Below are 21,462 nucleotides of genomic sequence, written 5' to 3'. Positions count from 1 at the left end.
ATCTTGGTATAATATCTTTTAATTTAGATTCGAGAGTTAAGAAATATATAAGTAAGATTAAGATATATAAATACATTTCTAATAATACATTGTGTTTCTAACAATGACTTAAAAATGCAATAAATTTTATAAAGACCTAATACTAAAAACTTAATATTACGATTTGGAAATTTCTCTTTAATAAAAAAATGTACCACATCTTTCAATTAACTATTGATTTCTAACAATATCCATTTTGTCTGAATTCATTTCACAAAATGAAAAATAGAACAGAAATATTTCCACTGTTTTGTTCCAAGGCATTAAATTCAACCTCCCCTTTAAACTTAGTTTAATGAATATGGTGAGCTAAAAGGTGTTATAAAATCTGACTTAGTTACAACAAGAAAAGAAGTTAGTGATGGACAGCAGACAGACAACAGGACCTCAGAAGGAGAATTGTACAGGAACTGCCTTTTTCTTACTGTAAGACAGCAATGTGAATTCTGAGCAAGCTTTTCTTCTCCTGAATTGATTAGGCAAAAAATTTTCTTTAAATTAAAAACCAAACCATATTTTTAAGATTATCTCCAGAAAAAAAAAAAATGAATAAAAATCAATTACTGTGAAAATCATTTATCCAAGCTTGTACATTAAGATGACACTGCATTATTAACGTCTATTTGCTCAAAAATATGCTCAAGGACATAACCGTAGTTTTCCAAAGCCGCTGGGTGCACTGGCTCACCTAGTGCCCAAGGCACTGCAGAGGAAGTCAACATTGCAAAATCAAGGAGTCTCTCCCCATCAACCTTGGGTTCTCTACTTCCTAACTCAGTACATAGTAATATTGGTGACTACTAACGTCAATACTACCTGAAATTTCCCAGGTATCAATGCTATCACAGTATTAGGAAGTCACCCCCACAGACTCCTTCCTGATCTGCTAAGGTCTCCAGGACCGGACATATTGGACACCATTTCTTCCAAGGCTTTGCTTGGTTTTCTCTATGCCAGGTAGCAGAGGTGTTGGGAGTGAAGCTTGGCAAGTGTTCAAAATTTATAATAGTAAAAAAATAAAAATCTAGAAGTAAAACTCATGGTTGATCAGCCTTCCTGGAGGTAAACAAGGAAAAAGAAAGGCATTGCCCCTCTCTAAAGCAGGAGAACTTCTTTGCAGTGTGCTTCAAAGAACTCAGCTCTGCAGCATTAAGACCACATTTGAGTTAAAGACTTATTATATGAATACTGCATAGTGTAAAATAAAGTACTTCATATTTCTGTATAACAACATAGGTTTTATGTTTACTTCTATGAAAGGCTCTGAGCTACATCCGAACATAGTGTATACAGAAAAAGCATGGGTTTTTCTTTATTGCTGCGTGATGTTTTTATTATTATAAGACCCATGAAAATCAATAGTGCAATATACATTCATTTCAAATGAGATATTACATTGCCAAAATGAGTACACCCCAAATAAAGTATAATGCAGCTTCTGCCCAAGTGACTTGGTTGCTGATGCTTTGAATCATAAAAGACATTCCAAGCTATTTAATATGAACTGTATAATATATATACAACATTTTACTATAAACCCTGAATATGGTGTGTTACTACAGCATACTACTAATGCCAATGGCACACACATTCCATGAATTCCAAAGGTTCTAAACAGAAGAAAAATCCATGGGAAATATAACATTTGGACTATTACTCTGTAGCAAGCAGAAAACAATACTATGTTCTATTTGGACCACATCCTAAAGTCAAAGACAAAATAAACATCAACCAGAATATTACCCAGATAGAGCCTGATGAAAAGCGCTTTGGTTGCGTTTTGAAAATTCAAAACTTGCTGACTTTGAAGCTGGCTTAAAACCAGACCTCTGCTGCAGCACCACGTTTGCAACTTGGAAGGTGAAATATCAGAACTTTTCCAAAATGACAGAATGAAGGATTTTCTTTGAGAGTTTTAGCTGTCTTGCCCTTCCCTACCATAACTTTGACAATTTTTATTCCCCCCCCCCCCCTTCTTGGCTGTTCTAGAACTTCAGAGGTGTTACTGCAGGATGTGCACTTCGAGGCAGCTCTGGTCCTACACTCTCATTGACCTAATGGTCCATATGGATGTCTTGGTATTTGACATTTAAGTTGACAGGCTTCAAAGTGTGGGAACTCACAAAATCTTTACAAATTAGCAATTTACTGTTTACAATTTTCTGTGAAAATTTTGAAATGAGGATTGCCACTGCTATGCCAAATTTCAACCTGTTATGATGGGAAATAGCTAAGGTGTTAAACCCCAAACATAAGGCTTTATAAATGCTCACTAAAAATAATAGGCAATAAAACTACACATTAAGATACTGCAGTAAAATCTCTTATTAAAGAGTTGTTACTCTGCATGCAAAATGAGTATTTTGAAATGCAGTCACCATTTTGACTATTCCTGCTTCAAAAACAAAGGCAGCAAGATCTAAATTGATTTTGAATTCCAAACCATAATCTTTGCAAAATGCATAATGTGGAAGGCTCTGAAAAGCCTTATATGACGTGCTTGTGTTTAAAAACACCTTAAACTTGTTAGTAACGGGACGCTAGAGTTATATCCTTTTCATTGCAGATAAAACCCATTTTGTAAGTGTGTTAAAAATCAGTGTCTGGGGAGAAAAGGGTCTAATTTTGCAAATGTTCCACTATAAACCCTGAGAATAACGTTTTCCTGGTCACTGCCCTTTACACGTAAACGTATCCAAACTGAACACTTGTCTTGTTTTAACACAGTACTAATCAAAATGGTTATCCCAACGATAGCCGGCTTGTGGAGTGTGCCCAGATGGCATCCTCCTGCCAGTCCCAGATACCCATGACCCTCCCAAGGTTTTGTTTGGCAACGGTGCTCCTGGACCACCTCTCTGGCTCACATCTCTCCATCCAGCAACAAAAGCTAACATGAAACCCACCGCAATTATGCCAAAAAGGAGAATAAATTAGTGCCGAATCAGCTGTGGGTTCTTATGCGAGTTGTGCATGTTCTTACAACCCAAATTCTATAAGAAAATAACTATTAAAATGGATAATGCATTCTTCCATTTAATTTCTGAAATAAAAGCTGCGTTCTCGTGGTTTGACAGCATTGAGACTTTCCCAGGGAATTCTGCAGCTTTCCAGTCTATGCACTGAAGTAGTTTTTAAATGTGCCACACAGTATTTAAAGCAAACTGTTACTAGCTCGATTTCATGAAACAAGTAGGCATATAATAAAATACTGCTGAAAGGTTTTCAAATTCCTTATTTTTACCCCAAAATGTTCTCTTATTTTACAAATCAATGAACAAAGATTTGCTGGGTTGGAAAATTACTCCAGAAAGGAACAGTACCCTCTCATTTAGTCATACTCTCTTTAGGCGCCTTTACACCAGGGAACAATCCCTTCAGTAAGTATTTTTATCTAGCTCATTTTCCTCCTTCCTATCTGTCTGCGTTAGACAGAAGCACTGATTGTTCATAACTTGAGTCATCTCGTTTGTAGTTGCATTAATGATGCAAGAGTGTGGGATATAATGATCATGATGTATGTGCAGTGTAACATCAAAGAAGATCCAGTTAAAGAACACAGAAAAAATTAAAAAAAAAATCCTTTGACCTTTGCTTCGAAGTTACAGATGATCATGCTACTTATTTATAATTTACAGCCTGAAGCAACATGGGTCTCATTTCGCTTCTTATGTGGGGGGAAGAAACTCTTGAGTTGTGATACAGAAACCAGGGAAATACTATTAATGTGGCCCAACTTTTACAATGCAGGGCAATGTGGTGGAAGTATCCTGTCACTATATTGTGTGAGAAATCATTTTATGGCCATGAGAAAGCATGTTGAAAAGCTACAACAGGAATGTAGTGTGAAATTAGTAACACTTTATATTACGCTTGCCAGCTTCACTGGGCATGGAACAGTTTGTCTTCTCTCGGTTATCTAGAAAATTCATATTTATTACTTAGATTATTTCTATATTAGGAGCATATACCAGCAAAGCATGCTATGTTTATGAAACCATGGATTAAGCTAAATCATAAACAGGCAGTTTTGGGGCAGACCGTGTCCGCAAAGCGGCTGATGCGGCTGCTGGGTGGCAGCTAAGCTCTTCATTCACACATCACTTTCTTTTTGCAAAAACTTCCAGGTGTTGGCAAAGATTTTTTTTTTAGTTTTCATGCTACTGTTCTAGCTAGGAGTAAGAATCAACACTAAGGAGTTAATGAGATGTCTCCCTGCTCCCAAAATTGATTACATAGAACTGAGGCAGATATTATGCTATTGCTGCAAAGGCAACCTCGTGCAGGAAAAGGAATGGAATGGCCAACAATAATCATTAAGTTCGGTTTCTTGCAGCCCTGCATGACCATGACACAATTGGCTGGTTGAAGAGCACATCCATTCCCTGTGCTTATTCCTCATGACACCCTTAAGACCTATAACAGAGAACCAAGAGGCACAGTACAGTGTGACACAGGCTTAGAGAATAGAGGTTAACTGTGTCTCCAATATCACTCCATTAGCAGGAAATGGAGAAAAACTGCCCGTCAGGTCTTAGGAATTAGACTACAAAAGATTACAGAAAGTCTGAAGGCTGGAGCCAGCCTGAAGGTAGGAACAGACTACATCTGACCTAAGTTACGGAGATGTGAGCGTGTTTGATCATCATGCTGCTGCCTAGGAGAACGTGGTGGTACCACGTCACTGGTGTCGTATCCAGAATCCAACTCTGCCCAGCTTTCATGCTTCAAAAGGCAGGTTAAAAAAATAAATAAATAAATAAATAAATGTACAGCCAGCTCCCAAAGACCAAAAATATTCCTTAACATGCCTTATATTCATCTATGAATCTCCAGCTCAACTGAAAGTTTAGTTCCAACCCTTGAAACACATGCCTTCAGTGTCCTGGGCTCCACATAGCACAATATAGATAGAAAAAGCAGCCAGGACTTGGGTCCTGAGCAGGAGCATCTCCTAACGCAGCCGTGCTCAAAGAAAAATCAGTCCCAGAAAGCAAACTCCTAAATCGTTGTATCACTTCCTCAAGGCCACCTTACTCTCACTCAGATTTACAAACGGCTCTCCCTGAACTCTCAGCACAGACAAGATCCCCAGGCTCAACAGCAGGGAAACAGTGTTTGCATTCTACTCTGCATTAATTTGATTCCAGCTTTCTAATTGCAATTTTTTAATGCGTTTCAATTTAATTGCATTAATTTTATTGCAAGCACATGAGCATGATTGCGCTTCTTTGGATTCAATGCCAACTTTCAAAATAAATAGCAAGAATGACACCACACACACACACATACCCCAAAGCAGACAGAAAAAAACCAACAAAAAACCCAACAAACCCCCCACACACACACTGTTCATTGCTTTACATAGCAAATTTTTGGCTTACTGACTAGAGTTTGAGAAGGAGTTTCAATTTTCTTTGCTATCACAGACTTGTCTGATCGTGGATGAGTCATTTAGTCTTTCCATGCCTCAAGCCCTTATCTCTAGAAATGCTGCTCAGTACTGCCCTAACTCTCTGGTGAGTGGTGAGAATATATTTGTTAAAATGTGTTCACATATTTAGTAATGAGGACCATGTAAGAACAGAGAAAAAGATTTCCTTGGAGTATCTTATACTGGATTTTTTTGAAATACAGATAGGGAAACAGGATTTGGAGGTAATGGTTGATGCCACTGTTTTCTTTTTTCCTTCCTCCAGCCTTTCCCCAAATTATCCTGTCAGGCTCAAAAATTGTATCCAGTGTCAGGTTTCTGTTGAGTTCAGAATTTAATATTTTTCTCAATCCCTGTCACCTAATTGGCACTGACATCAGGGAAAAAAAAAAAAAATTCAATATTTCTATTCCTTAATTCCATACGGTGTTTTACAGCTTTGCTGAAACAAAACTGAAGCCCAAATGGATGGACAAGTTCTATTGCAACTCCATCCTCTCCATACTGGGCACCACAGCAAGGTCCTGCTCTGACCCAGGGCTCCCCTGCTGACAGCTCACTGGAAGGCAGAAAAATATTTCAAATAATATTTGATATGGTGATGAGGGGTCTGTTTAATCAAAACAAAGAGTAATTGAAAAGTCACTCCCACTTTCATCACCAAAATGCAGAATTCACAGATTTTAACCCTTCTGTGTAGGTGAAATTCTTCATACACTGTGCAGCCGCCAGTTATGGAGTGTACTTCATAGTACATCACCCAGATGTGTGTATATATATGTATATGGGCTACGATATGCATGGGGGATTAAGGGAGTTGGCAGCTAGCTCCTGTTAGACTCTAGCAATATTTGGAAACCTGACCCTCACTGTCTCCTTCAGAAAACCTTGTCAAGATTGCCAGAAGCTATATTTAAAGCTTGCCCCCCCCCCCCCCCCCCCCCCCCCTTATATCTATTTAGATATCCTTTATTCCAAATGGTAAGATTGGACTTCTTTCATTATTCTGTTCTGTGCAATGTCTGTTCTTAATTTTAAGTAGGATCCGTTGTTAGAATTTGAAAAGCTTTTGAAGCCCAGGTAATTATTAGCCTCAGACTTCTGTAGTTTTGGGCTTGCACATACTCTGATTCTTTTTTTACCCTTTTCAACTCATTACAAATGTTTCCTAATTATTAAGCATATGTGACTTGTGAGCAATGCCATACATTATTAATGGACCAGTCTCTTAGAACTCAGTGGAAAAATCAAAACTCCTTATGAAAAGTTGCTACTGTGAAAGTAGTAACTTTTCATATTTAATATCAATGAGGCTTTACTTTGTCAAAAGACCAAAGTAATATGATTGTATTAGAGGCTAATAGCATGACATTTCTCTTCTGTTAAGTAGCTTGTATTTTCAGTACCATCTAAAGGGAGACAATTTTTCTCCTCTATTTTGAGGCTTGTCTTGGTTAAGAAATAGCTAAATTCACTTTCCGCCTAGCAGCAAATTTTAACAGCAAAGACCAAAATCCTGAAAAACAGTTTCATAATCTAAACAACGACACTTACTTAACTATGCACCTGCAACGGGTGAAATTAAGAGTAATCATCCTTTTTCCAAGAGTAGCTGGGCAGCTCTCGGCTCCCTGAGCTTTGCTGTTCTCCGAGGTGGGGAATTTAATGCAACTGTTGCCACAATTAGAGAGACTCTTGGGTGAAAAACCTAGGCTGTTTGGTCAGTCAAGTGCAAGGTGATTTACAGCTGATAGGTATTTGAAGATAGAGGGTACACACGCTCTTCTTGAATTGATTTTTTCCTTGTTAGTCTTTTAGACTCAACACAAGTGGGAATATACCAATTTCAACATGTCCCTCCATATTACCCCTCCAGGTCAAAACAAAAGGAGATTGAGTTCACTTTTGTAGCAGGAAACAAGTTGGTGTGATCAGGGCATGAGAAAGAGAAATGGCTGCAATGCTGCGAATCCAATCAGGGCCCCTTGGAGTCGCACAGAGCTCTGCCAAACCTCTAAGGCGCTTGCGATGAGGGATGATAATTTCATTCGCCATGATCAGGCAAAAGAAAGGTATGATCAAGCAGCGGACAAAATTGGAGCCTAAATTAAATCCCGGGAAAAGATCTCACAAAAAACAACCCCTCTAAGGCTAATGAAGTTGAATTAAAAACTGTTAAATCAGCTTACGAACAACTATTATCACAAAGTAGTCATATATCACTTCTACTAGCCAAATATCAGATATATGAAAAGGGGGAATACAGCCAACAGTATGTTAGCACATTTAGTAAAGGGAAATCAAATATTCTGCCTAACACCAGAAATTAAAAATCAATCAGGGAGCCAATTTACTCATAGAGATATTAATAAAGTTCTCAGCGATTTTTATAAAGTATTGAATAGCTCCCAATTATATTATGGTGATAAAAAAAAGCATATTACATTCTTTAAGAATTCAGTAATTTTTTGCAGGGTGTTTCAAATAGATTAAATTAAACAAGGAGCAAAAGCAACAATCCCTCCTAGAGGTACTTTTAAATGTGAATTGTGACTTAAAGGAGACTTGGATGGTTTTGATTACTATGATGCATTTACTGAACTATACAGTCTCCTCAGTCCCTTGAATGAATCTTTGAGGGGATGGTATCTAGATAGATTCCTAAATAATACATGTATCTGATTGAACTATAATATAAAAATTTTAAGATCCGTGAAGCTGTGCTTCCTCGAGTCTTTGTTGTGATTACTGTATTCAAAAACAATATTAATGCAAGACCTTTATCATACTAGAATTCTTATTAGCTAAAATGTAAGAGTTATCACTCTGCTCTTTGCCTGAAACAAGAAGCAATCCACATTAGATGAGATTTATTATTTTTTTTAATGTCAGTGGCTGGAACTTATTGAATTCAAAGTTTTAAGTGTCAGCAGCGTTCCCACAGAATCCAGTAGCTGTGTTACAAAACATTTACTAACATTAAGTAATACTCAAGGAGAAAAGAACTTAAACTGTGTTTACTGAGCTGAAGTCTAAGACATGAAATCAGTAAGGGAGAAGAGAAATGGACATCTTTAGAGTTATTTTAGTGTCCCTCCTCAAAAAGCTGAAATTTCATCCATCATTAGAGAACATGAGAGAAATGTGACTTAGGGCCGTAGTCGCCCTAAGTTTTAGTAGCACATAAACCACCAGGTTTCTTTGGTTTATTTTGGGCCCTAAAGTATATTTGACACGAGGTCCAACAGCGATTTCAGGAGCCCCCAAAGCTCTTCTCAGTGCAGAAGCTTACAATAGGTTGCTAGAAAGTCAAGTCAGAAAGCTGTCAATGAAAATAGAAGGATACTGAAAAACTAGATAAGGAAATTATTAGATTTTTTTTTATTAATAAACTGTACACAGCTAAAGAAATTAATAATTCTTCACTTTGATGAGCTGTTTTTCATGCCATGGGACAGAAAGAACCTACAAGTTTCCCAAAACAGTTGCACTGATGTGATTAGGTCCCTGATTTGATGCCATGCTGACTGAGAAACCAGGAGAAGGAAGAGGAAGAGAGGATACAGTGTCCCTCCCAGCATCTCACTGCAAACTGCTCTTCAGGCACTTGAGTCAGCACGATATTGCTGTAGCCCCCCTATAGTTTCCACACAGTAGAAGGCAGCAAGAGGCAACTCCCAGCAAGCACTGCCAATGACTTCAACACCAAATGAAGAGCAGTGATTGTGGTAGTAAGAATTTACTGTCAGCAACAAACAGCTCAAATTAAATATTTCACAAATGGAAAGTGAGAAGAAGGATGGCTTAAAACAAGCAGGCAAGAAGAAACAATATATGCCATGAAGGTCTCGAAGAAGCTCCTGACTCAGAGATGTGTGGAGATGGGCTAGAAGTAAAGGACAGCAGGCTGTGGACTTGCTTTGTTGGGCTTACCAAGAAATGAGCTGGTGTGGGGGGCAAAAGAAATTATTTAGTTTGCAATGATGAAGATAAAATAGATATGACTAAGGGAGCCCTGAAAATATGAAAGTGCGTGCCCTGGTAAGACCGTCTTGTACTGGCTGTGTGCTGGAGACATGAAGGTTCAGCCAGGAGAAACAGAGGGTATGGGGAGCAGAAACCCCATGAACAAGTGGAAACAAATAAGCAGAAGTAGTAAACCAAGCAAAAAAGAACACCACCCCCACCCCCAATTCCCCCAGTGCACACACACAGAGTACCAACTTTGCAAGAAATAAAGAGGCTGAATTATTTCCTTAACCCGGACAACGACCTTCCAATTACCTTTAAAAATGCTTATGGTTTGAATCAGGTGCCGGCTGTGATATGAATCACAATATGAGCTGTGCGCGTGATCCCAGAGCCACGGCTCAAGCCAGAGAGGTGTTCAGCCAGGACAGGGACACGAATAGCTCTGGGAGACATGCAGTGCAGGAGACCCCATCTGAACCGGTAACTGACAATTACAGGAACATACTCCAGGGGACATAAAAGGGGAAAAAAAGGTAACTATATTAATGGTACAAAAGCATAATGACTATTGCTTGTGCTTTCAGCTTAGAGCAATTTCAAGGCATACCATGATCTCAAAGTACATTTAGTAGGAAAGAATTAGAAACAATTCCCCACTGTGGACTAATGAACTAATACAGAAGCATGAGCAAATCTCATTTTTAAAGGACAGGAGTAGACTACAGCTTTAAATGAGAATCTTAGGAGGGAAGCTTCATAGAAAGTACCAAAAGTGAGAATATGAAGCAGAAAAAGTGAAAAATGATCAAGTACTGATTCAACATCTAGTAGAAAATCCCAAATGCAAAATTGCATTAGTTCCAGCACATTTCTGCACAGAGGTAAGAGAACTCTTAGTGGAAATGGAAGAAGATTTACTTGATGCTTTTTGTTGAAAATAAACTTTTTCCTCCCTAAGAGAAAAAGGTTCTGTGAGGTGGATATAGGAATGTACAAATTGAGATAAGCATAAGAGGGGAGATAACTAATGCCTCTCTTTGCGACTTATTAAAAAAGGCAGGCAAAGGAGGTTTTCTTCCCATTTTGTTAGAGGTGTGTTACACCAGCTTGAGCGTTGCATCCCTGGAAGCTCATTCAGCAGGAAGGAAAGTAACTCGCTGCCTTCTCTTACTGGGAAAAAACAAGACACAGCAGAAAAGTGCTTTCAAAACTACCTGTCTCGAAGTGGAGAATTGAGGCACAAAGAGCAGGCAGCTAACAACACATCTCCTTTGAAGTGGGGGGAAAAAAAAATCACAGCAACCATACAGACTTGGAGGAGAGCCCCAGGATCTCTTCCTTGCTAGTTAACGGGGATGCAAGAGTTGCCCCTAGGCTACATTCACCTTTCCATCAGGCTAAGCCTGCTGGATTCCTTTCATGTGTTCAAGCAGTTGTGTCTTACACCATCTGATGAGAAAAGTTAGAGGCAGCAGATGGGAAACCACGTCCGCAAGGAACGCGGCCACCTCCCTCTCGTTTCCAAGGCTGGGAGTGGGAAAAGGGCTGTGGCAGAACAGATCAAGTGGTGTATGTCCCATCAGTGTGGTCTAGAAGGAGAGATGCAAGAGAAATTTGAATCTGCTCAGATCTGACATGGAAACTCACTGGTTTAGCGAGTAATTACTGAAGAATGAATACCATTAAAGACCTATTATAAGAATTTGACCAGCCTCAGTCTTAAAATAAAAATGATTTTTAAAAAGGCTGTGACAAGCCTCATACTTTAAATGACATTTCTTCATACTGTTGGTGGAGTTTTGGACAAAAGAAAGAGCAAGTTGTCAGGCAAAGATTTAAACATACATAAAATCCACAAATCTGCCACCAAGATACCTGCAGATGTCTGCAGCCAAACACACCTGTGCTATAAATACTATTCTGGAGAAGAAATGACCTATAGAAGCAAAGGGCTTTTGTTTACTTGTTTATTTCCAGCCATCCCAGCATTCTGATGCCTTGATAACAGGGATGAAAAGCAGGAATACCATGCTTTTTTTAAAAACGCCACTTTATATATTTGAGAAATTTTACAGAAACCATGTCTCTGATTTTCTACATGCTCCATTTTAAGGTTTGAGTTTTCAAAACTAAGAGTAAGTGTCCAAGTAGCATGCGAGTACACACAGGGAATGAAAACAGCACACTGCTTTCACGCTCATGCCAACTATCCTATAAGTGACATAGTCTTGACATACAGCAGATTGAACCATACATAGTCCCATGAGTTTACAAGGAGGCATACCGCTCCTCTCCCAAAGACCTTAAATCTCACCAGGGCAAAAATGACAAAACATAGGGGAAGACCTTCTGGGAGGAAAGAATGAGAAAATTCTTTATAATGAGAAAAGAAGCAAGATTGCTTGAAGATACAGCTTAATTACAAGGGAGGATTTGAAGGAAGATAGAGAGAAAATGCTTGACAGAGAACAAGGAGACAATCACGGGAGCCACATAAAAGGACGTACAGAGCTGAAGAAATGAGAATGGGAATAGATGATGTGAACGCACATTAATCTTTCTCTTTTTTTTCTCCCAGAGACTCAATCCAAAGTTAAAAAATGCTCTTGGATATTTGCCATTCAGTTGGTGAATCCGAGAACACACCCCTGCAGGCCCATCATGGGTCTAGATTGGCCTAATAAATCATTTGTCCCAAGACAATGCAATTAAGCCTAATTAGCCGATGCCTTTATTCCTAAACAGTCTCTTCCCAAGGGAGGTTTTAACTTTTGGTTTCCAAATTAGCTCAAGGAGCTAAATTGTTCTCATCTCCTTGGCAAAGAAACAATTCATTTCTACCTTAGTAGAGGATACTTTATGCACTCAGGGGACAGGTGTTGCACTCCACGAATAGTTTATCCACGCATTAGTCCACTAGGACCAGCTCCAAGCCCGTCTGCAGACAGCAGCATGTACGCTTCCCTCTGTGGCCGCTGACTTTCCCCCTTGCTGCGTTCAGCTCAGCTCCCTGGAAGTCTCTACATTGCTTCTCCAGATCCTCCCCTTGGCCGGGCCAGGGTGCTCTGTTCTGCGAAAACTTTCAGTAGTGCTGAGATACTCCGAGCTGACGGACTCCAGGGGTCAGTGAGAACTGGACCATCTTTGTCTATTATTCCTAGAAGCATCTTAAACAAGAGCAGCTTTAGTTCTTTCCAGTACAGTAGATATAAAACAACCTTTCCAATCCTTTTATGACTGTCCTTTGCTCCCAACTCACATTGCTCCAAAGCTACATTATTTTCAGTAGTTTCACAGGAGCTTCAGCTATTTAATTTTGGGATTATGTGGCTCTAATTCAAAAGGGAATAATGTGGTATCTCCTCACAGATCAAGAAAATAACCAAAGAACTCAGCTGGAGCTGCCCCTGGAAGGGGTTGAGCAACCTCTTGCAAGACAAAGTTACTGGGCAGAGAGGTCTGCACTGGAGCAAGGTGAGGACCCAGAGCTCCTGGGGAAAATGGGGAGATGTATGGAGCTGGAATAGCACATTTTTGTTTATCTCACGCCAGGGTAAAAGTTCATATGCCGAAAAACTTCTATAAAGAAGTAGCGAGAAGCCATTTGTGCTCTGGCATTTTCACTGGAATCAAGGTGCCAGAAAGGAAAGTGATCTAAGAGAAAGTGTTGATATCTCACCTCTGTCTATAAAGAAATTGTCTAAAGATACTGTGTGTTTCTCAAGGCTAGTATGAAATAGTTACCTTTCTGTTTCTTGTTCTTTGATACTTTTTTTTTTAACTTCTAGTAAAAGCCAACACCTCCTTGGACATCAGCTGCTTCCTGCACGTACAGCACTTCTTTACATCACACAAACTTTGTATTTTTAAACTCTACCTGCTGCTAGTCTGTGCTAAAGTTAAGTCTTGATAAATCCTTTCATTTTAAACACTAGACTGTGTACAATTTTCATTTAATCCTCTGCCAACGCTTATCTATTCTTCTCCTGGCTACTTTACATACATTTATTTCCCTTTCATCTTTTTAAATTGTGCCTTACTTTTTCTTACAGGGATTTGACTAGGACTTTTTTTCTTCCCCTATCTCAGGACTCGGTGAGTTTGTCCCCTCCTGTCCCTTATGCCAGCTGACAGCAGAGCTGAACTCATTGCACATTTACAGCTGCGGATACCCTGCTGTGAACGCCGGACTTTTGTACCTTCGATCCCAGGTGCTCACAAACGTTCACACTTTGTTATAACTATCTTGCTTGGTAGATTTTAGTTCTTCTTTTTATAAATGGAGAAAATAAGAAACAGGGGAAGAAAAAAGGGGGGCGGGGAAAGAAACTTTTCTGGAGTTCAACAAGCTAGTCAAGCAAAATTTCAGTATTAGCAGGTCACCTTAGTGCTCTCTGTCTTGGAAACCTCCTTTCCATGACATAAGTGCATTTGTGTGGAGACTTGGTGGCGCAGGATCAGCCTGCACTAACCCAAGAGTTTCAGTAGTGTTTCATAGCTCTGCTCTGCCCTGCCCAGGTCTTTTTTTTTATTTGAAACCTTCCCTTAAAGAAATCACACTAGCACAATTAGCCAAGAATATATTGCATTGTGATATATAGAGCAGGTATTAAAAAAGCTATTTGAGTATTAAAAGACACTTCAAAGGAGGTGAGATCATGAGAGAATAGGGATATATTGGACCCGTACGTGTCAGATTGATTCAGTTTTACTGCCCTAGGAAGAAATATAGGGGACTAGCAAAGGACTACCCAACATACTCAGGTACGGATGTTAATCAGGATGGTTACAATATGTAACTTTTAAACCCATGGCCCTTGCAGTGAATTAGAGAACTATGCCTAGCTAAGCCAGGGAGTGCAGGATGGTGTTTGCAGTGACACAAAACAAGAGGACACACGAGTTTGTGCTGTCCCTAGCCTCCACCTGCCAGCCATCACCCCCAAGGATCAAACCTTGCCCTTGGGCATAAACCCTTTGCCAAGTTAGTGAATTACCAACTTTTAAAAATGTCATGGGAAGTATCCGTAGAGAACAGGAGTGGGATTGGTGTTACCTTTTGTCTGCTGGGGTGTGGCATGGTATTATTGAACAACACCGGGTTTGGGTTGCACAGATTTGCAGTTAGGCTGCCATAACCTTGGCCTGCAGAGCCAAAGCAGAAAGCGATTTTGGCATGGCCCTAGCTGCTGGTGGTAAGGCTATCAAATAAATTAATAACACTTTCACATGTTGCATTTTAAAAGAAAGCAGAAGCAATTAAGTGCTTTGTTGTCCAGGGAGCAGGCTCTGGATGGAGCAGCACCCATGGGGCGCAGCTGGAGGGAACCCAGTTTCTAAAACCGGGGATAGCTACAATGAGAGCACCTATTTTCTTTACACCACTCTTATTAGCAAGACTCTGGGCATGGACAAAAGCATACACATGAAGTTACAGGAAATTAAAACCAAATACTTAAAAGCCTTTGGTGATGGGCAGTAGCTGGACTTGGGGGGTTTAAAATTAAAATTTTGGATTGAGCTTGTTAATTTTCAATAAGTACCTAAGTCCTTTTTGCTCCAGCCTCAGTCAGTAACAGGCAAAGGTGCTTGGGAAACATTCCAGGTCTCCCTCTCTGACTTATGGTCAGAACATACATTTTTATATTAAAATACAATACATTATTTTGATATAAAAATAGCTACTTAGTCAATAGCTTGCAGAAAGTATGAAGGATGAGACAAATTAAAGAAATCTATATAGGTGGGTAAAGTGACTCGCATAATATTGGCCATGAGTTAAAAACAATATTTCAGACAGTTTAAATGACAAAAGGATATCAGCTGGATTGGAATTTAATTACCCTCTTATGTGTGGGCTGAGATGCAAAGAAACAAAAGCGTTCGGTGCTTTGGTTTTGGAATGAAGTTGTCTGGCCACTGGGTGTCATCCTTGATTCAGATGACAGCCAAAGACTTCCCAGCTACAACATAAAACCTGCAACTTCCTGAGCAGTTAAATTCCACTCTATTTGATTGTACAACATACAGCAAATTGCTCTGCATTTAAATCAGCTATAAAATTGAATACTTTGACATAGACAAATTCTCCTTTGTCTCACTGCCTTATTTGGAGACCTGAAATGGCTGGTTGATGTGGAAAACAAAGAAAAATAATGCAACCGGGGCATATTAACTACAAACAATCTGATGAGTGATTATCAAATCTCAGGAAATATGAAATAACTATGATTAAATAATGCAAAGGGTCTATGCAGGAAGCTTGGAATTAGATCCTTAATTGGGCCCCAGGCTGAAAAAAACCTATTTCATATAGGCAATTTTATTTAAAATATCTAGTATCCAGATTCAGTACACAAGTTAATGACTATGTATGAAGAAGCTGTTTCAGGAAAAAGTAATTTAAGATCTTAGCTACAATAGCAAGCTAGTAGCCTCACAGAAGTTTCAAAGTTTCATAAATGAGGCAAAAAGACTCAAAGTCCTTGAGATTTCATTCATTCCTCCTATTGCTATTCTGTGATTTCTAGCCTGCCCACATTTTGTCACTGCTTAGCATCTTCCCAGCTCCCCACAACCAGGGTCCAGAGGTTTGGCCATAACAGCAATGACTGCAGAAAAAAAAAGGGGGGGGGGACACCTCACAAAAAAAAAAAAAAAAAAAAAAAAAAAAAGCGCTTTCCAGAAGAAATATCCAGATATTTGGAATATTTTGCCAGTGTTCAAATGTGAGGATCGAATCAGTTCACAACAGGTCATATGTCATCCTAATGAGTTTTCTGTTATGGGTGACTGAGAAGAACTTATCAGTGTTATTTTGTTATCTCCTGAGAGTCTAGACAGTCTGAAACCAGCACACAGTGCAGCGAAGCTGCTTATTATAATATTATTTCTCTCTGAAACCTGATTTAGTTTGCCTTCTTCAAGCTAAAATAAAAGTGAGTGCCAGCAATTTCCCCGAGTATTATAGCCAGAAAGAAATGTTTACATTTGTCAGTGCATTAAAAGTACTAATCCTACTGTTCTTAATATACATACATAGAGTACAGTCATATAACATTTTAAATAACAGGTATTTTTTTTTTAATGCAGCTAACCTCAGTTGATAGCACAGCTTTTCATGGATTATAAAGTCTCTGAGAACACAGATCTCCATGTAATGCTTCCTAGCTTTACCAGTGGATATAAATTTAATGAAAACATGCCACTATTAAAGAGCTATTAGATACAGAGTTGAAATTGTCTTTGATTTTGTTCACCAAAGACTTCAATGATTTTAAAAAAAAATCTATTTTTAAAGAAAGTTGTTAAATATTCTCTTTACATTAAACAGTCTCATAGGCATGATTTATGTTACTTGTTTTTAATAATATAAGCATTCTCTTTTATGATTATATTTAGTTTAGAACTAACAGCAGACTTCAACGAGGAAATGCGTTTAAGAGATGAGCACGTACATTAACAATTGCAAAAGTTACTAAAATTAACATAAATCAATCTTTCTGAGGTGACAAAGTCAGATATCCAAATTATCTAAGCGTTTGATTGATGTGATAAGTCCGTAACAAATATTAGCCCAATGAGGGTTTTTTGAAGCAGGGAATTTCTCCTGCATCTATACGTACTCACATACATACAGAGACAGACATGTCCATAGTCTATGACTAGGAATCTATACAGCTTCTCACTTTTAGACCTCAACTCAAAGGGACGATACTTTCCCATTCAAACTTCACAGCACCTTTTATTTGGGCATAGAAATATACTCACGCTGGTTTAATACTCTGGGAATGCTTCTCATGAATGTAGGCACCAGCGAGGCCGCCTGCTCCAGAATTTAAATACTGCAAAGAATAAATCAACAGGTACACATCATGCTCGTTATCTGTAAAGCAGACCTTTCCTTCCCTCACACTGCTCTACAAAACAGACAAAGTTTAATGTTTCTAGTGGTTTCTAACTGTAGATCTTTGCATTTGTCTCAAAGTGCTGATGTAGGTACAAGCAGATACATTTTTTCAGATTAGTTCTAAAAATATCCTTCTTGGCTTACATACGATATTCGAAATCTAATGGACAAAAGGCTGGAAAATTGAAGTACAGCTGAAACAGTCCCATGTCATAATACATATAGCAAAGTCATCAAATAATTTACCTGACTATATCTGTTGATTTTAAATCTCAAGAGAACTCAGAGGAACTAAAGATACCTTGTTCTGTGATCTGAAATTATTTTTTAGGCAATATTCTCTTATTTAGGAACCACTTAAAAAAAATCCTATAGCCGCAAGATCTTCTTGGTGTAGGAAAGAAGAGAAGAGCCTCTGCTACTGTGACCACAGAGCAGAATGTGCTTCAGCTGTGCATCCATCTCACATCCGCAAGACCTCGCAGGTCATCGCCACTATTACATTTTGGAACCTCTCATAACAAAACCACCACAAAAGTCAGTGTTCATCTCCTTGTTGTGGCTTGTTCAAAGACTCAGCTAAGTCTTGATCAACAGTTCAGGTGCAGTTCTTATTCTTCTGACCTGTTTGCTGACCCATGCTGTAAATGACATTATGGAAAACAGTCTCAAACAATGAATCTATTTTACCTTGTAGGAGCACCAGCAGGCAAAATCTACTCCCCAGTCATGCAAATGAAGCTCTACATTCCCAACAGCATGAGCCAGGTCAAATCCAACAAAGCAACCCTGCAGGAAAGATAATTAATATACTACTCATCAAGATAATCATCACTATAAAATTATTTTGAAAACCCATCTTTAGAGCTTTACTTGCTCTCTATCTAGGCATGCTATCAAGTCCCATCTGTTTTGAGTTATTACTAGAAACAAGTTTTCTATACCATAGATACATGTAGAAATCATGAATTTGTTTTGTGGGCTTGTCTTCACAGACACTTGGACATGGTTTAGATTCCTAAGTTTTCTTCTCATGCAGTAAAGTGAAATCACTTGAAATAAGTCGTCCGAATGAAGGCATAATTTCAAACTGTTGTATGGCATGACAAGCTCCAGGCAGAGACAAAATAGTAACGTACCTAATGATGCCAGTCACTCACGACCAATTGCATTCCACTTATGCTTAAGGTCTCCCTGATATTTAAACCACGAGGATCTTGCTCTTTGGGAATCCAAATGGGTAAGATAGCAGCTTATGCAACACACTGACCTCTGAGGACAGTTGTACTTGTCCCTAAAAAGTTACAAAAGCATTCTGCCACTTCTCGGGGAGCAGTGTTGTACCTGTCATAACCACAATATGCACAGGGCGCTGGCGTGGGGGGAAAGCATATAAGTACCACGTATGGACGTATAGACCATACAAGTAGCAGGTGTACACACAAAATAACCACTGGATGGCAGCATTTTTAAACTAAAAAGTTCTTCCAAGCTTTGCTGTTTATTTAAGCACAGAGAACTAAAACTGCCTTTTGTGTCTGGACTACAAATTAAATGCTATTTTGCATTTTGCTTTTAAAACACAAACAGCTGGCTTTGCAAGCAGCATGGTAGGAATAAGAGTGAGGGCACAGACTTCAGAAAAATCAACGTCCAATAATAAAACAAAGGATTTTTTTTAAGAATCTCTTGCTGTTTCTGGCAGGAAGGGAGATTTAGCTAAATTATTTTAATGGTACTTTGGTATATTTAATCTTCTGTATAAACTAGATAACAAATTGAATGAAGCAGCTTTTTAGGAAGATGCCATACACTAATTCTAATGGAGGCGTTAGTGAAGTTATCAGCTTGAGAAGTCGCTCCAAAACGATGGCAAGAAAACTCACTGCCTAACATTTGCACAACCTGAACATTTGCTCTTAAACAGAACCGAAGTTCCAACAACTAGTCTAGCCTTCGCACCCTTTGTGGCTTTTCTTCGCAGGGACGCTCAGAAGTGAGTTAAGACAAATCAACTGAAACGGGGAAGCTAATGCCGAGAAGCTGGAGCACACGGGATGCCCGTGGGAACGCTCTCGTTCAGAGATAAAATGGCCTTGGTTCAGAGAAATAAGCTACAGCAAACTACAGCCAATCTGGAATTGAACCAGAAGGTTTTCCTGGGGTTTTAAGGCATTAACTTCAAAACTTCAGTTGACTAGATTTAAACAAGTATCCCTTTGTACATACGTCCCACAAACTTTTTTGAAGAACTGCTATGAGACATTCATTGGTTGCAGTGGAAACCAGGAGTAACAGGATATGCTGTGAGGCTTGAAGAACTGTGTCTGGCAGTACATTAACAAAATTAAAAGAAACCAAAAAACGATAGTTGCTCATAAAAAAAAAAAAAAAAAAAAAAAAAAGGTCTGTAAGGAATTTAATTCTATGGTAAGTCTTGTGTTAAAATCAGCTGTCCCTTCCCTGTCGGTAAGTGATAAATTCTATTTAAAAAAAAATGTTCAAGCACGAGATGACAAATTATGAAAAGACAGTAGATGGGAGGTAGGACAAGACTCCTTAGGACACCAGCAGGTTGGATAACCTCATAGTGGCAGTAGCATAACGAGGGTCCAGAGCCATATTTATACCTGTAACCTCAGCACTGACACTGGCTGGAACTGATCAGCTTGCACCCACACCATGGGCTCGCAGCCCGCAAACAGGATGGCCACCAAGATACCATCCAGAGGTTCATCTTCCTGAACTGTTTTAAATGGTCCCCAACCCTTTGAATTCGGTTGGTAAATCCTACTGTGCACTATTTAACTTACTAATGAGGCTTAGCCTGAAAATCTGGGTTCAGCGCTGGCAGGTTTCCCGCATCATCTCAGAAACACCCACTTGTACCATTTTGTTCAAGTCGTCATCTGCAAGATGAGTGGTGCTGGTTTGCTTTCCCGGAGGAGGTGTCTGGCACTCAAGTCGCACAAACAGCAAATGTTTAGCCACACAGATTGCATGGAAAAAGTAAAACAAACTGAAAAAGCTCTCCCTGCACAAGCCACGCAGAACAAGAACTGCGTGGGAACGTCGCTTCCTCAGACTAGGGGGAAAACAGAGCTCTCCATCTGCTCTGGGCAAAGAAGAGGACATGTGCTCTCCCCTGCCTCTTCCGTTTTATTCTAACATCTAAAAGTCATTTCTGCAAAGTGTCTGGGTAGCTGCTGATAACCAGCAGGTAACAACTCAGCATGGACAATGACATTTGGAGAGAGGGAGAGAAATGACAGCTTCACACCAGCAAAGCTGGGACATTTAGAAAGAGAGACAGGAAAAGAAATGAAGATGAAGGATCTTAAAGCTCTTCCTACTGGGACTCAGGAGATTAAAATACTTTACATACTGTACAGAGTCAGTGGAAAGTACAATATAACTTATGAAATGAAAATTGTATTTGAAAGCTAGAGTCTCCTAAAAGTCAGCCATTTCTTCGCTTGTGGAAGAATAAAACGACTCAACTCCCTCCATCCTCTAGAGCAAGCTCAAAAGTATGAAACAAGGAGAACTGCTACATCCTCTTCAGCCTGCTGATGAGTCTCTTGCACAATACGTAGTAATTTTGATTTATCTGAGAGACCTAAGATGGAAAAATAGCCTGAGGTAATTTTTCAAGCTTAATTTAGTTCATTTAATATTTAATGACTTAATGAAGCTGTCTATGCGCAGAGCTTTCACTCTGGGAGGAATCTTAACGTACGTAGAGAACTTAGGAAATTGGCTTAAAAAATGTAAGAGGAAATCAGTAACTTAATTCAAAAATGATTGACCTCAAGAATCCTAGGACGTTTTCCAGACCTCTTGAGCTTGCAGCTGAAATCTCTAGCCAAGCCCTGATAGGCCACAACACTGCAGGATTTTATTTCAATTGTACATTAAAAGAATTATTAAGACCATCTGTGTAGGACTTTTCTCTGCTGCACTGGCTGACAAGTGATTTTTTTTTCCTCCTCTTCTCAAATGACACTTCCACCTTGTATTTTCCTCTTCTGACTTTCTTGCTTGTCAGTTCTCCTCAGACTATTTTCTGCTCAGGAGCATGGGGTCATTCACCACCCTTCATCACCAG

General features: G+C 39.2%; 1 protein-coding gene across 2 annotated transcripts in view; it reads right to left on the bottom strand.

Annotated features, from left to right (window-relative positions):
• Nucleotides 1-21,462, bottom strand: part of KYNU (kynureninase) — a 59,467-nt gene that overhangs the window by 7,083 nt on the left and 30,922 nt on the right. For both annotated transcript variants that reach the window (XM_075757249.1, XM_010311063.2), the window contains 2 exons: nt 18,045-18,143; nt 17,216-17,289 (listed from right to left, as the gene is read on the bottom strand). In XM_075757249.1, coding sequence (XP_075613364.1) covers nt 17,216-17,289; nt 18,045-18,143 — 173 coding nt within the window. The remainder of the gene's footprint in view (nt 1-17,215; nt 17,290-18,044; nt 18,144-21,462) is intronic.

Source organism: Balearica regulorum, chromosome 6 (assembly GCF_011004875.1).
Source record: "Balearica regulorum gibbericeps isolate bBalReg1 chromosome 6, bBalReg1.pri, whole genome shotgun sequence".
Classification (NCBI taxonomy): domain Eukaryota; kingdom Metazoa; phylum Chordata; class Aves; order Gruiformes; family Gruidae; genus Balearica; species Balearica regulorum.
The sequence above is the reverse complement of the archived record's forward strand: the minus strand, read 5'-3'. Positions and strand labels throughout refer to the sequence as shown.